Source organism: Narcine bancroftii, chromosome 10, assembly GCF_036971445.1.
Source record: "Narcine bancroftii isolate sNarBan1 chromosome 10, sNarBan1.hap1, whole genome shotgun sequence".
Classification (NCBI taxonomy): Eukaryota; Metazoa; Chordata; class Chondrichthyes; order Torpediniformes; family Narcinidae; genus Narcine; species Narcine bancroftii.
In genome coordinates this window covers 72,992,539-73,008,771 of record NC_091478.1, presented here as the reverse complement: position 1 = coordinate 73,008,771, position 16,233 = coordinate 72,992,539, and the positions used below count along the sequence as shown (strand labels likewise).

Sequence of the window (16,233 nt, the reverse complement as noted above, 5' to 3'; positions counted from 1 at the left end):
AATTTTTCATGGGAGGGTGGGGGATTATAACCATCATGTATCATAAATCATTATTTTTATTCTGTATTCAATGTTTTCTTGTTTTTGTTCATTGCGTGTTTGGCTTTTTAAAAATTTAATAAAATTAAAAAAAAAAATCTCCTGGAGATGAGGATTAATTACACTGGACAGCGAAGAATTTGGTTCCTGAACACTTTTGCGTGATTTTTTTTAATGGATTTTGGGCTGCTGATCACAAAAATTACCTTAACACTTCCCTATCGCGTACTGATATTTTAAAATATAACCTATTTTTGTGATTTCTTGTCATATTTCAAATCTACTTCAAGCATACAAAACCATGAAGGGCAACATGTCATTGAAAATTCATTTTCTGCAATTGCACTTTCACTTCCCTGTTGATCTTGGGGCAGTCAGTGATGAACATGGTGAAAGGTTTCGCCAGGATATTGGCACCACGGAAAAGTGGTGTCAGGGCAACTGGAATCCATTAAGGCTGGCCAACTACTGTTGGACACTGACATGAGAGGCATCAGATGAAGAGTACAAATGACAATCAGCGGAAAAATATTTTAAAAATCACATCATTATGCGATTAAACCTGCTAAATTCAAAGTTAATTTTATGTTTCTCTAACTTCCTATGTGATACAGCAAATCTTAAATTACCCGTGTTAATCCCTGTATTTTTTCAGAAGCAAACATTATTTTTAAAAAAATAATGTCCAGCATTAATAACCATGAGGCAAGGATAATTCCCTGAAAATGAGTCCACTGCTGAAGTTTGAGACAATTACATCTTTTAAAAACTGCATGATACTGTAAATAGTGCAAACAAATTTGAGTCAATTTTTCTGTTAAAAAAATGAGCTTTCAGTAATCCTCACTAAAATTATTCACTAGAATTTGCAACTGAATGAAGATCCAAAAAGCTGACATCAAGTTATCGCAATGGAATGGATACTTTAGATAAAATAATAGAATAATCTTTCAAGAGGGCTTTGGGGAAGCAGAGGAGGTTTACCAGGATGTTGTGGGGATTGGAGAACATGCCTCAAGGAAAGGTTAACAGAGCAAAGAAGGATGAGAAATTATTTAATGGAGCTCTACATGATCATGAAAGGAGCAGGTAGATTGGACATCTTAGCACCCTTTTCTCAGGGTGACATCTGTACAAAGTGAAGAAAGTTTAGGTTAGAAAAAAATATACATACAGTAGTGTGTACCAAGAATGCATTTACTGCTGCGCTGGTGGAGGTTGGCACAATAGGGACATAGATGCAAGAAAAATAGAGGGACATGGATGCGAGGCAGAAAGGTTTAGATTGTTGAGTAGGTTATATAGGTTGGAACAACATAGTGAGCTGAAGAACCTGTACTGTAAGGTTTGGAAAATTGTAAAATAATTTGGAAAAAAAACTCTTCTCCATGCATTCTTCCCTTGGAAGAATTGAATCTGAGTCTTCAATTAGTACCATAGGCTCATACTGAACATTTTGTTCTCAGAAATACTGAAGTGTTAAATAATTGACAAGCGTACATGTGTCTGTGCGTGAATATGTGTGTCCATGGTGGAGATACACTTGGATATATGGGCCAAGCGGAAATTGTTATCGGCTGAAAATTTTGCAATGAATGACACTTGTAGCATGGTTCAAAATTTGCACATTGCAAGATATCCTTCGAAACGAGTTTGAAAACAATGATTTACCACATGTGCCCCATTTTACAAATTAAACGCAATGAATTAGAAGATAATCATCCCTTTTCACGATTACGCTGTTATATACAGTTTTCCATTCAGTGATCAATACAGCAACAAACCAGTTTAAAAAAAAATGCTGCAATTTTTACTGCACAGATTAGTTTTAAACCATAATACTGCACTGAGATTGTTCAACTGAAGGAGAGATTACATCTTTTTTCATAGATGAAAATTGAACGGCTGAGTATTTGCAGAATTTTTCTTTGCAAAACTGCAAGGGCAATGGACAGCCACGGAACTCCAGAGCAAATTATCAAGATTCCAATGATTTCTACTTCTCACAACCTTGAAAATGTTCGTTATTTATGAAATAAGTTACGATCCTGATCTACAACAGGGCTGCAGACTCCAGGGGGAGCAACAGACTGGCCCAGAAACAGGGAGAATACCCTCTATTGAGAAGGAGAAACAGAAGAGATGATCCTACAGGATGGTGACCATAGCAGCTCAGTGGTTGAAGGAGTCACACAGGTGGTAGCCTGTTGGTAACTTGCAGTTGAAGGACCTACACAAGCTGCGGGCAGCTGGAGACGCGGTTGGTCTTGGACAGGCTGAGGTCTCCTGGAGACAGTCTCACGGGAACCAGGATTCAGAACTGGGATTCCAGAGGATTCTGAAAGCAAGAAGGGTTCCCGAAGGACCTTGGGCACTGAAGGCTTGCTGATCATGCTGGACTTGGAACTTGCATTGCCAATGGTTCAGGATCTCTGTATATGGCAATAGATGAACTTTTGATCCTTTGAAATAAGTTAACTATCCTGATCTACGATATGAATTATAAAGAAAACCTTTGCTATCTGTCTTCAATATTTACATTTACTTGTCATACTCAAAAAAACAGAGACCTCAGTATTTGGGATACAAGACCAGCCACCAGTGCAAGATCATTCGGTTGCGAACTTAATCTCATCTTCCATTGTTTGGGCCACTCCTATACAAAAACACAAGAGAAACTTTAATGCAATTGTCAAAAAGCTAATGGATAATTTATTTAAAATACAACTATTTCTATTAGCATTCAACAGTGAGGGAAAAATCCTTTATAAATCACTCAGCTGCTATCAGCTAACCTGAACAAATTACGATTGAAATCAGATGTTTAATTTACTCCTCTAAGGAGTCCATTGCACCCGAAAATTCCTGCATGTTTAAACAAGACTTAGTTGATGTTTATTCACTGATTGCTAAAATGATAAAATGTACAAAGGTGACTTAAAAGAAAATTTCTGAACAGTCATCTTAAAAGAGTAAACCGTAACAAAGCAATCTTTACAGAGCATTTTGAACAAAGCAAAGCACTTGTGATTCTCATTCACAAGAACCATTTGTTTGGTTGAAGGGGACATGAACCACCAATACCTATTTGTGTTAGTGCATTAAAGTGTTTTTGTTTTGGCACTTACGTGATCCTGTTCAAACTCTAAAATGCTTGTATATACATTTCTCTGTTCCTCCTCCTCCTCAGGGGTCAGTACGGCACTGTTTGAAAACCTCCTTAAAAGCAAACCAAAGCATTATTGATAATCCTCCCCAATTTACCGCACAGCACATAGAATCATCATTCTTTGTGAAAGATTATATTCCACTAAAGGAAACTGAAGGCTGATCATAAAGGGGAAAAAAATATCTTCACAAGATTTGGGACAAACTCAAATTTGCAATACTCATACATATACAAGCTTCAAGAATCACCAAGCCAACAAGTGCAATTTAAACAAGAAAGTTTACAGACACTGCGATTGTCATTTACACAAAAATTCTGGAGAAACTCAACAAGTTACACAGCATTCTTTTTGTGCTAAAGATAAAGAAACACAACCAACATCTCAGGTCTGAGCCCTTCATCAAGGTATGAGAGAAAAGCAGAAAAGATGCCTGTATAAGACACTGAGCTGGTGGAAGTCATCAATGGATATGGGAGGGAAGGTGAAAGAGAAAAATATCTGAGAAGCTCTGGGGGTGGAGATAGCTCTCTGAGTAAAGGGGGCTGGAGAGCTGGAGGAAAAGAAAGAGAGGGATAGGGAAGAGATGTAGACAGGGGTGTGACCTAAAAGAATCTGGAGAAGTTGATGTCAATGTTATCCAGTTGCAGAATGCCCAGCAGGGGGTGCGGTTCTCCCAGAGCTCACCGGAGCACCACTCCAGGACATTATGGGGCTGCTATGTGGCCCTTCTGGCACCTCATTGCTCTAGGCTGGGGTAGGAGGCGGGGGGATGTGGGGTGGCAGCCATCCCCCCCTCCCTCCTCTGAGCGCTATTCTGGATATTACAAGGTACCCCTCATCCTACCGTCCGCTCTGAATTATACAATGCCAAGTACAAAATGGGGGCCACCAAGGCCAGGTCTCACGAGACTTCCTTGTTGTCAGTTTTGATGAGCTGTGGCACCTAAAAAACTACCACTGCACTCCTGGTGCCCAGACAGAATATTAGTTGACCTCAGTTTGGCTGCGCATGAGGCCTTGGGCAGACATGTTAGTGCAGAGGTGAGGCGTAGATTTGGAATGGTTGACAAACGAATAATGGTAGCTTAACCATGGTACCCCAGCAAAATTCTGACCAAATAAAGCAAAATAGATTTTTGATGAACAAGTATAGCTGGAAATAACAGAGATCATTGCTGGAATTCAAGACACAAAAAAATCAAAACATTTGCATACAAGCAAACTTTTCACAGTGTGTGGTCAGAGTGAATGTCTTACATTAAAACCCCAGTATGTGGAATTCAAGTAAATGGCAATCTTCAACATCCAGCAGAAAATATTTGAGGAAAGTAAATTAAAAAAATTAAAATAAACAAGAATAGATAAAAATTTAAGTTTAAAATTATAAATGTTCTCTGAAGTAACACTTTAACCCAATGGTCTTCAAATATTTTCTTTCTACTCACATGCCACATATGCCATCAGTGCTCTGGTTAGTACGGGATTGCTTAAGGTGGGATGTGAGAGGGAAGGGAAGGTTGAGAATCACTGCTATAGACCCAATTGTTACTGAAATATTTTGCTTGAGAAAAATTGTCATTGGCCCGTTTCCTTGGGAGTTATGAAACCGTGCACATAACGAGCCAATTAGGTACGATTAAAACAATGGTGTATAGGATGACAAAAGGCATCGCTCTGGATGGCCAGAGACTTTTTTCCCCCCAAGGCTGAAATGGCTAACATGAGAGGGCATCGTTTTAAGGTTCTTAGGAGTAAGTACAGGGTAGATCCAAGAGCTAACAGAGTGGTTAGTGCATGGAATATGCTGCCAGCAATGGCACTGGAGGCAGGTACAACAGCATCTTTTAATAAACGATTAGATAGATACATGGAATTGAGAAAATGGAAACATGCAGTAGAGAAATTCTTGGCTGATGTTAGAAATGATTATTAGGTTAGCACAAGATGTGGGTCGAAGGGCCTGCACTATGCTGCAGATCTCTATGTTCTAATATCATTTGAATTGAGCATGAGATGTTGGATGATATTCTAGTAATGAGATCATACTGTATTAGTGGATTAGTGAGAGATTAAACCAAGGTCCTGTTTCAAGACAGTGGGCATGATTTCAAGGAACACAGATTATCCTTACTCAGGGTTCCCCTGGGAAATGTGGATACTGGCAAGCTTTCAGAAAGAAATGTTGCCTCCCCAGTGTCAAAGCCAAGAATTTCACTTCATCTTTGAATTTTAGATGATACTTAAAATGATTTTCTTCTCCACCATGAAGAAATAGATGTTAGTTCGGCAAACACAAGTGTTGGTGGATACACTGAGAAATGCAATCTGATTTATGGCTTTGCTTATCACCTGTTTGCTTCTTCTTGAAGCCTCAGCCTTCGTTCTTCCATTTTTCTTTGCAGCTACACAAATCTTTGTTATGGATACTTGCTCACTTCCAGAAAGTTTTGCAAAGGCATTTCCACAATTTGTTAACATACACAATAGTAAATTAAGATGAACAATTATCTTCCAGATTTCAGATTTGTCAGAATACATACATGACATCACATATAACTCAGAGATTCCTTTTTCATTCTGTTCAATTATCATTAACCTAAGATACCAGAGCTTAACCATTAAGGATGGAAAACACGATGCCTATCTGGTTTTTTAAAAAAAAATAAGAGTTGTGAAAGGAGTGGGATATTTAATCAAATTTGTTTACTTCAATGGCTTGGCCCTTTCAAAGACAGACACAAGATATAAATCTATGCTTGTATACTAAATAGCAAAATGTACACATCACAGAAATTGTTCAGTGGAGTTTTTACATTATCAATTTTTAAAAGATATTCTTTTCCTCAACAGGAATATCAGGGTTGGAAAGTAGAGAGAAAGGAAGGGGTAAGACCATGAATTGAATTGAGCACATATCTGAGAGTTTTAATGTTGGAGGTGATGCAAATATAGGTCTATAAGCTTAGGAGTAATAGCTGATCACAACTTTGTGCAGGACTGGGATACAAGCATCAGATATTTTTATTGAACTTGAGTTTTAGGATGAAATGACATCCAACCATCACACAACTTACTCTGCATGCAGAGAAGGCACGGAGTGAAGTTGAGATGGAGATGAGTGAAGGTACAGAAGTGGGTATAACATGTTTACATTGGAGAGGAAGGACCCTGAAAGACAACGAGAGTGACAACATTGTGAACAGCTGACTTCAACCAGTGGCCAATGAACTTGGGCGAGTTTGGTGGGATCTTGTTGTTTTTGGAATACCGTTTAAATCTTATTAAAACATTTTTTAAACACTATATATTTACTATATAGTAAATATAGGTAACCTATTAACACACCCTGCTTTGGAATGGCCACCCTACTTTTGCCACTTCTGCCCCCTCCTAACAGAGCAGAGACAGAGTTTCCCACAGTACACCATTCACCATTTCTGTCAAATATAATGTGATCCCACCATAAGCCACCCTTCTCTGCCTACCACAGGATCTACACCCTCCACAACTAGTCCTCCCTCCCCACCCATCCTTTCCTGGCCCTTGACGCTTTTCATGGCAACTGCAGGTGTACCACTTGTTCTTACAACTCAACTCTCTTCACAATCCAGGGACTTAAACAGCCATTCCAGTTGAGGGAAAGATTCAACTGAACTTCTTCCAACCTTATCTACCACATTTGACTTTCCAAATATGGCTTCCACTCCATTTGTAAGACCAAGTGCAGGCCAGGAAATCAGTTTGCAGAGGACCTGCACTCTGATGGTAAAGGACATCCTGAGCTCCCATGCCATTTCAACCCCCCTTCCCATACCCAAATTGTCCTGTCCATCTTTGGCCTTTGCCACTGCAAGGGTGAGGCCCAACACTAACCAGAAGAATATCTCACAATCCCACCTCTCATCTCTGTTTCATCCTCTACTCTACTCTTTATACCGGCTCTCAGCCCTGATTTAGAATCTCAACAGGTCACATCTACTATTTTTTCCCCCACACAGATAGTGGCTTGACCCACTGATTTCAGCATCTGTCGCCTTGTGTCTCCATGCCCCTAGTAACTGTTTGCCCCAGAGAGAGAGAATCATTCCAATGAAAGGATACTGCGGCTTGTCTCGCCTGTCCAATGATCAGATTTTCCATCATCTGCCGCTGAAGAGATAAAGTCTAAAAACAAGAACAAGTTATGGCAGGAAATGATGAAAAAGGTATTTACAATTTGTTATTCAAACAAAGTGAACTGTAATTGTATCCTTGATGGCATCATGAGGCAACTGCACTCAAAAGAACACAGAACATTACAGCACAGTACATGTCCTTCAGCTCATATTGCGTCAACATATCTAAACCTTAAAAAATGAAACCTTCCCTACCTCACACCCATAACCTTCTATATTCCTTTCATTAATGTGCCTGTCTGATCTTTTAAATGTCCCTATTGTACCAGTCTCCACCACCACCACCACTCATGGCAATGCATTCCATATCCTCTGTATAAAAAAAAACTTATCCCTGTCATCTAAACTTAACTCCCCTCTCTTTGTACAGATGCTCTCTGGTGCTTACTATTCCTGCCCTGAGAAAAAAGGTACTGGCTCTCTCTCTATACCTCTCATACTCTTGTAAACCTTGATTAAGTCATCTCACATCCTTCTTCATTCCAATGAGAAAAACCCTTGCTCTGCTCTCCTTGCCTCATAAGTTCTCCAATCCATGCAACATCCTGGTAAATCTCCTCTGCACCATCTCCATAGCTTCTACATCCTTCCTGCAATGAGGCAACCAGAACTGAACACAATATTCTAAGTGTGGTCTAACCAGAGTTTTATAGAGCTGCAACAATACCTCTCAACTCTTGAACTCAATCCTCCGACTAATGAATACCAGAATACCATAAGCCCCATTAACCACCCCATCAACCTGGGCAGAAACCTTGAGAGATCTTTGGAATTGGACGCCAAGGTCCCTCTGTTCTTCCACAATGTTAAGAATCCTGTCATTCCATGTACTCTGCCTTCAAGTTTGACCTTCCAAAATGCATCACTTCACACTTATCCAGAATGGACCTCATCTGCCACTTTTCTGCCCAACTCGGCATCCAGTCCATATCCTATTGTAACCTTCTACTCTATCCACAATATCTCCAACCTCTGTCTATCTTACCTTGCTTTGATTAGGACTTTCAGTTTCTTTTTACTTTTATTAATATCCAAATTTGAAAATAAAGTATTTTTCTCAAAAGGTCTCGTAACTTGATATTCAAATCACTTCTCAAATTCTAAAACTATTTTATTTCCTTATTTTGATTTCAGTTTGGACATTTCAAAAGTCAGAAATCCACTTGCAAGAATTGTGTGACAGAAAAATTGGCTTGATTGTTATTTTAAATCTCACCTAAAAACCATGTGAGACTAACGTACAATGAACTAAAAATATCTATTGAATTTAATATTTAGTGAGGAAAATATTTGGTGTTAATTTCATATCATGTATTGAATAATCTGAAGCTGGGCAAAGTGCAGTAAATATTTCTGTACAGAATATTTTGTGCAAGCTTATTACAAGCCAGACAGGATTTTATAAGATGAACACATTTCAAAAAGTCAAAAGAATGTGGTGGGGGAGCAGAGCCAAAAGATTGAAATTGGCTGGTCTATATATATTTTTGTTTTATTATTGAACTACCTGCTCTACACGAGTACTAGTTGACTTGCCCTGAAACCATGTAAAACAAAGCTTTTCACTACATCTCAGTGCACGTGACACTAAGCAACTCAATTCAACCAAATTCTTTTCTAATATTTCATTATTTTTACAATAATTTGTGACAGATTATGTTGTATTTTGTATTGTAAATAGATATGCTTTAAAGGAGATAAATTGTGTCAGGTGTTTTTAGTGCAAGTCACATACAAACACTTCAAAACAAATCTCATTTAAAATACTGGAGCTCTGCTCAAGCCAGACAGGACGGCTCCGAGTGCCTTTGCAAAAGCTTTGGGGAATGGCCAAGGGACTTCACTAATGGATTGTTGTTTTGAAAAGCAACAGATGAAAGAACTTGGAGGATTAGGTCCAGAGCCAGAGGCTGTCTGAGTGCAGTTTTCTGTTCTAAGAGGATCAGGTGGTTTTGCAAGCAGAGAGAGTGAACGAGAGAGAGAGAGAGAGAGAGAGAGAGAGAGAGAGTTGCAGAAAAACCCCATTTTGAAGATGGGTTGTGAGTTCTTAGTTTAAAGCCCTTGTGATCCATATAAGAGGAGAGGACTGGCTGCTTAATGTTTCACTTGAAATGAGAGAAACAAAAAGGAACTCTGTGGTGACCTGAAAGAAAGAGGTTATCATCTGGAAAACCCTGATGGGGCAAGTTTCTTCGCTAAGACTGTGACATGGCTGATTAAAAGGAATCAGTTTGTGTCCAGCGAACAACAAATCTCTCTGAAAATCGACAAGAACCTTCCTGAGCTATAACCATTTACCTTTCAAGCACCCAAGCCTGGTGAGCTTCAAAAATATTAAATTCTGTGCACAGTATAAGAATTGCCTAATACTGGTGAACTTGGAGTAGTGAGAAATGAGATTGGACTATGAATTAAAGAACTTTTCTCAACTTACATACGCATTACATACACGTGCGCTTAGAATTAGAAGGGGGTTAAGTTAGGCAAGTTAATAGTAATAAGTTAAAATTTTATCCTGTTTTCATGTTTAAAGATAATTAAAAGCAACTTTTGTTTAAGTAACCACTTGTCTTGGTGAATATCTATTGCTGCTGGGTTTTGGGGTCCTCTGGGCTCGTAACAAAGTAAAAAAATCTCCAGATATCTGCAGCTCATTGCAATGTTTCAATCTACATCACAGTCTCTGAACTGTTTTGTCACACTCTTTAGGGGTTTCCTTGCCCTGAAAGACAACCTAAATTCTCCCCTCCCACCCCCCCAATATCCTTCAATGGAATCCAGGATCTCTGAAGGTTCCTCGATTCAACTTTCAGTTTTCCATTCCTCATTTTATATAATACCTCAAACAATCTACAAACAAAATCCAACAGATTAATTTATACAGACATCTAGCAGTAACCAGAGTTCAAAATGCTCTGCTGGTTTTGTTCAGACATCCAACGACCCAGTTACATCATTGAGTCAGGAATTGAAATTTCAGAAAAATCTCAAAATGCTAGATTTATACAACGTGATCTACGTAAAGAAGACAATTACTAATAGAGGCACAGTCACAAGCAACTGCGTTATCATTAATCTTACTGCACCTGAAAGAATACTTTTAATCTCTTTCATTCATCAGAAAAACATGAAGATGGATGAGCAACACTTATTTCTGCAGTATTCTTCTCTATAAATGATGAAGAAAGTACTAAGTAGAAGATGTGGCATTCAAATAAGATTTTGCTCTGTCAACAAACAGCATCAAGTGGTTTGCTATTTTTTTATATATATGTGAAAACACTGAGTGAATAACACCCACTAATAAGAATCTTTAAATGACATAATGATCTGACTGAACTGAATTAAAAATCTTTCTTATTATCAGGAATCCTCTGTAAATGATTCAAGAGCCAAAAAGGAGGGCAATAAGTGTGTGTGTGCTTCTTTTTAATATGTTCTAAACATTACAGAATTAATCAAGTATATTAAGAACAGAAAATCTGAGAGGCACAAACCATTATCTCACTAAAGTATTGAAATCATTTTTAATATTTTTTCTAAACCTGCAGATGTGAAAAAAATGAAAGAAAGAGAAAATGCAGGAAACATTCAGCAGCCATGGTAAGGGAAACATCATTTCATACGTGGAACCTTCATTGGAACCGAGAAAGAGAAAAAAGGGAACTTTTCTGATAAGCGAGATCACATACCAGTTAAGAAGCAGTCATGAATCTCTTGTTTATTTATCACGGCACAGTTAGTGTAGCAGTTAGCACAATGCTGTTATAGCACCAGTGACCTGGGTTTGAATCCAGCACTGTCTGTAAGGAGTTTGTACATCCTCCCTGTGTCTGCCTGGGTTTCCTCCAGGTGCTCTGCTATCCTTTAAACCTCCAAAAATGTACGGGGTTTATAGGTTAATTGGGTGGCATGGGGTCATGGGCCGGAAAGACTGTATCTTAAATATTTTTTAAAAATTACCGTTTATATACAAGATAAACGTAAATAAAAGTGAAGCAATGCCTATGAATAACGCGGATTTCTCAAAATTTAAGGAGGAATCCCCATTCAGATGGCAAACGCAGGCAATAAGATACCTAGGTGTGCAAATAAACAAAAATCTAGGCCAATTATATAAACTCAATTACAATCCACTAATGAAAAAATTACAGGACGATTTAGAGCATTGGAAAGAGCTATCACTAACACTGATAGGAAGGATAAACTGTATTAAAATGAACATTTTTCCAAGGATACTATACTTATTTCAGGCATTGCCAATACAACTGACAGAAAAATTCTTCAAAGAGTTAAAGAAAATAATAAGGAGATTTTTATGGAGAGGGGGGAAACCGAGGATAGCACTAGATAAATTAACAGAATGGTATAAACAAGGAGGCTTACAATTGCCAAACTTCAAAAATTATTATAGAGCCGCACAATTAAGGTACCTATCAGATTTTTATCAAACAAGGGAAAAACCAGACTGGACGAGACTAGAATTAGATAAAATAGGGGAAAAGATACCTGAACACATATTATATAAATGGGACGAAAAATTGGTACAACATAGAACTTCTCCAGTATTACACCATCTCCTCAATATATGGAAGAAGATTCATGTAGAAAGAAATAAAATAAATTATCAAATACCAAAACTAATATTGACGCAAAATAAGCTACTCCCTTTTACAATAGACAACCTTTCCTTTAGAAAATGGGAAAAAAAAGGGATTAAAAGAATAGAAAATTGTTTTTCAGGAAGTAGATTCTTATCCTTTGAACAAATGAGAGATAAGTACAATATAACTGGAGATACAGCACTGGCATATTACCAACTGAGATCCTACTTGAAAGATAAATTAGGAAGCAATTTGAGTTTACCAGAGGGAAGTAACCTTGAATATGTGATTACAGATACAATGTTAATCAAAAGATTTATAACAAATATGTATATCAAACTGCAAGAAAAGGAGAATGAGGAAACAAATGGTAAAACTAAACAAAAATGGGAACAAGATTTAAATATAAAGATAAAGAAGGAAACATGGGAGAAATTATGTTCTGGAACGATGAGAAATACAATAAATACGAGGCTGCGTATGATACAATATAATTGGTTACACAGACTATACATTACACCGCAAAAGTTAAATAAATGGGACCCAACAGTATCTGATAGATGTTTTCGATGTAAAAAAGAAAGGGGAACAACAATTCATGCAATCTGGACATGTGAGAGAGTAGAAAAATTTTGGGATGATCTCAATCAGATATTAAATAAAATAACAGAAAACAATATACCAAAGAATCCAGAGATCTTTCTCCTAAGTAACATAAAAAATAAAGAATTTGGAATTGACTTGGAAGATGCACAAAAAAGATTTGTCAAGATAGCCCTAGCCGTAGCAAAAAAATGTATTATGTCAACCTGGAAATTGGAAGATAATTTGAAAATACAACAATGGTATATAGAAATGAATAAATGTATTCCATTAGAAAAAATAACATATAGTTTAAGAAATAATATTGAAATATTCGAACAAGTATGGGAGCCTTACATTAAATACAATAGCGAAAACCTACCGGGAACAAACATTACCTAAGTTGATGGAAGGAGAAGAAAAGAAAAGAATGGACTCAGTAGAATTTCTGGTGTATTTTTGTTGAATGACAACATTGTCTGACTGAATTAATGCAACCTAGATTGTATACCTAAAATGGATGAGAGGGGGGGGTGGGGGGGTGGCTTGGGAGGAGGGAGGGGGGAGGGGGGGGGAGAAAAATTCACTGTAAATGTGTGGAAAAGAAAAAGTGTATATCATGGCTATTGTGATTTATGGTGTGAAAAATAAAAAATTTAATTTAAAAAAAAAAAAAATTACCGTTTATATATGGACAAATTATGAAAAAACAAAATTCAAATCGAGAATAAAGTCGAACTATTTTACATTTGAATTCAAAAACATTTCAATAAAGGGTCACGAAAAATTGAAAAACAATGGTGTAATTTTAAATGTTCGTATCTTAATTATACGACAGATACCACAAATACCCTCTCAAATTAAAAAGGAAATAAAAAAATGAATAAACAATTAAATTACCCCAGAAGTATCAAATGTATTGATAAATATTCCTGATTATTGCTTTTTTAAATTTAAAAGAAACATTTCAAAAACTTCAATTAAATGTGAATGACTGATGTAAATACAATGTAGGGATCATGAACTTACTTAGCCTGGCCTTCTTTTATCAAGTAGTGTGTTAGAAGCAGATGGGCTATAGGAGTTGCCTTGAATTACCATAGGAAAACAGTTGACACAATCACAGCAGATTGGAAGTGTCTCTTATGTAGATTAACTTTTCTGCCCCATGGGAGGATAATGCCATTACAAAAGTTTTTTCAATGTAATTGTTTCACGGCACTGCCTGACACATCATACTTGCCGCAAGGTCATTCACAAAATACATCCATGCAGCTGCTGAGCATTACGGCCTTTATAATATGCTGCAATCTTTCAAGTTATTAGTTAATTTCCATAGAATTCAGGTATATTTTGAAGAATAATCATGAAAATATTCTAGATTTACATAGGTCAGTACAACATCTTGGGCTGAAGGGCCTGTACTATGGTGTCATGTTCTACGTTTGATAAGATAGCTGCTCTCAAATGCTCCAACTGCATTTTATTCGGCAACATGGGATGCCGGTAGCAAATGCAAATCAAGTTAAGATTTGATCTATTTATAAAGACAAAAAGTTCAAACTTTCAAACTCTAACTTGTTGCTTATTCTCTTCTGTTCTCTTCTCACCAAACTGGCATTTGCTGAAGAAGAATGGCAAATGAAAATGGTTAAAAAAAAACCAAATTGCCTGTCTCAACACGACAAAGAACAAACCTTTTAGGCTTTATTTTGATTTTCAGAGAAGCTTTTCATAAAGCAAGCAGACCATAACAGCTGACCATAGGCAAACTGCAAACCTGTTTTGTAGCCCTCTCTTGTTAGTACATATCATTTACTTAACATACCGATAAAAACATTCTGGTGAGGAAAAACATTTGCATAGACATACAAAGGCAGCAAAGAAAAGCTGATCCCATTAGCTGAAGAACCAGGAAATATTGATTTAGTAGCTCAGGCATTTCTCATCGCATCTTGTCTCAGGATTGGCAGGTATATCATTAAGCAGAGGGAAATATGAAAGTCTGCAGATGCTGTGGTTGTGGCTCAGACCTGAAACATCAGTTATATATCTTTACCTCCAATGGATGCTGTGTAACCTGCTGAGTTCCTCCATCATTTGTGTTTTCATATCATATTCTTTGTTCTTGCTTGAATTTACCTTCATAAAAAGTTTAATTTACATTATAGATTCTCTTTGTCACCATCAATTAAGCACCGGCTAAAATATGATGCTCGTGTCTTAGTGCAAGACTACAGCTATAGGATGAAGAATTGACAGCAAATGTAATATGAGAGGAGCTTTAGTATTCATGAATGGAAGGCTTTATCAAGAGTTTGATTGTACCCTATCAAAAGCCTCATGAATTGACCAAATAATTAACTTCTCGGGAAACAGTTTGTACTTTTATCAGTTTTTAAGGAAATAATGCCATACATCACAGCCAGTTTTATACTGGACTACAATAAGGAAACATTTTTCAAGCAGATAAAATAATTTTCCCTCTGATACAAAATTGAATGACTGTACTGATAATTAAAATTGAAAGAAAATAGCTACTTAAAAAGCTAATTAATCACAAAAGAACTTTGTAATTCCTTTGTGAATTTTTATGGACGTTGCACAGCATTTCTGTTGACATCATGTTCTAATTACAATGCCATTGAAATATGCTTTCATCTTTGATCCAACAGAAATTATAAGCATCCTTAAGATAAAACTCTTCTATTTTTTTCTTTAGTTTAGACCTAAGCAAGGACCATCATCCTGGTCGCTGGTACATTCCACCACAGGCTGGCACTGGAGGGGCTGAGCACGGTGATCAGCAGTCATGAGAAAGCACACTACACTTAAAATCACCAATGCCTGAAGAGGGCGCACAAAATCAGTGAACCGGTGCGGACTCGAAAGGCCAACATGGCCTGATTCCGCTCCGTAAACGGTTATATGGTTATATGATGCCTTCCTGATCATTGTAGAGGACTTCAACCAGGCCAACGCATTGCCTGCGCGATCAGGGGAGTCTACCTACTTGACCAGAGTCGTGGACTCCTATTCAAGCTTGAATGAACATGTCACGGCTGCCACCGACTTCAAGACCTGCGAAGATGAGCATGTGCCCACGAGCACATGCTGTGAGTACCCCAGCCAGAAGCCGTGGATGAATCAAAAGAATTGCAACCTACTGAGGGTGAGGTCAATGGCCTTCAAGACTGGTGACCTAGATCTCTGCAGGAAATCCAATTACAACCTGAGGAAGACTCTCTCAGCAGCAAAAAGGCAATTCCCAAAGGAAGCTATAGACAGTCAGATATTCACCCTCTACAGCAGGCCATGACATCCTGCAAGGAGAAGCCAAACATCATAAATGGCTGTGATACTTCTCTACCCAATGAGCTGAACACTTGGAAAAGCAAAATTCAAAGGTACCACTGGGAATCCCTGCAGAAACTGACAACCCCGTTATATCTGTCTCGGAGGCCAACGTCAGAACATCCATCAAGAGAGTGAACCATCGTAAGGCATCAGGCCCTAATGACGTCCATAGCAGGGTACTAAAGATTTGTGCCAACCAACCGGCTGGAATTTTCATTTTCAATCATTCACTGCTGCAGTCGGAGTTTCCCATCTGCTTCAAAAGGGCATCAACCAAGAAGAGCAGGGTGAGTTGCCTCAATGATT

At 37.8% G+C, this 16,233-nt stretch overlaps 1 protein-coding gene across 5 annotated transcripts in view; it reads right to left on the bottom strand.

Annotated features, from left to right (window-relative positions):
* The window catches only part of vps9d1 (VPS9 domain containing 1), a 68,401-nt gene that overhangs the window by 33,145 nt on the left and 19,023 nt on the right, over window positions 1-16,233 (bottom strand). For all 5 annotated transcript variants that reach the window (XR_011345743.1, XR_011345744.1, XM_069901317.1 and 2 more), the window contains exons 6-9: window positions 7,311-7,373; window positions 5,559-5,611; window positions 3,168-3,258; window positions 2,610-2,695 (exon numbers count right to left, since the gene is read on the bottom strand). Coding sequence is in view for 3 of the 5 variants with exons in the window: in XM_069901317.1 (XP_069757418.1) it covers window positions 2,610-2,695; window positions 3,168-3,258; window positions 5,559-5,611; window positions 7,311-7,373 (293 nt within the window). In the remaining 2 variants the exon portion in view is untranslated. The remainder of the gene's footprint in view (window positions 1-2,609; window positions 2,696-3,167; window positions 3,259-5,558; window positions 5,612-7,310; window positions 7,374-16,233) is intronic.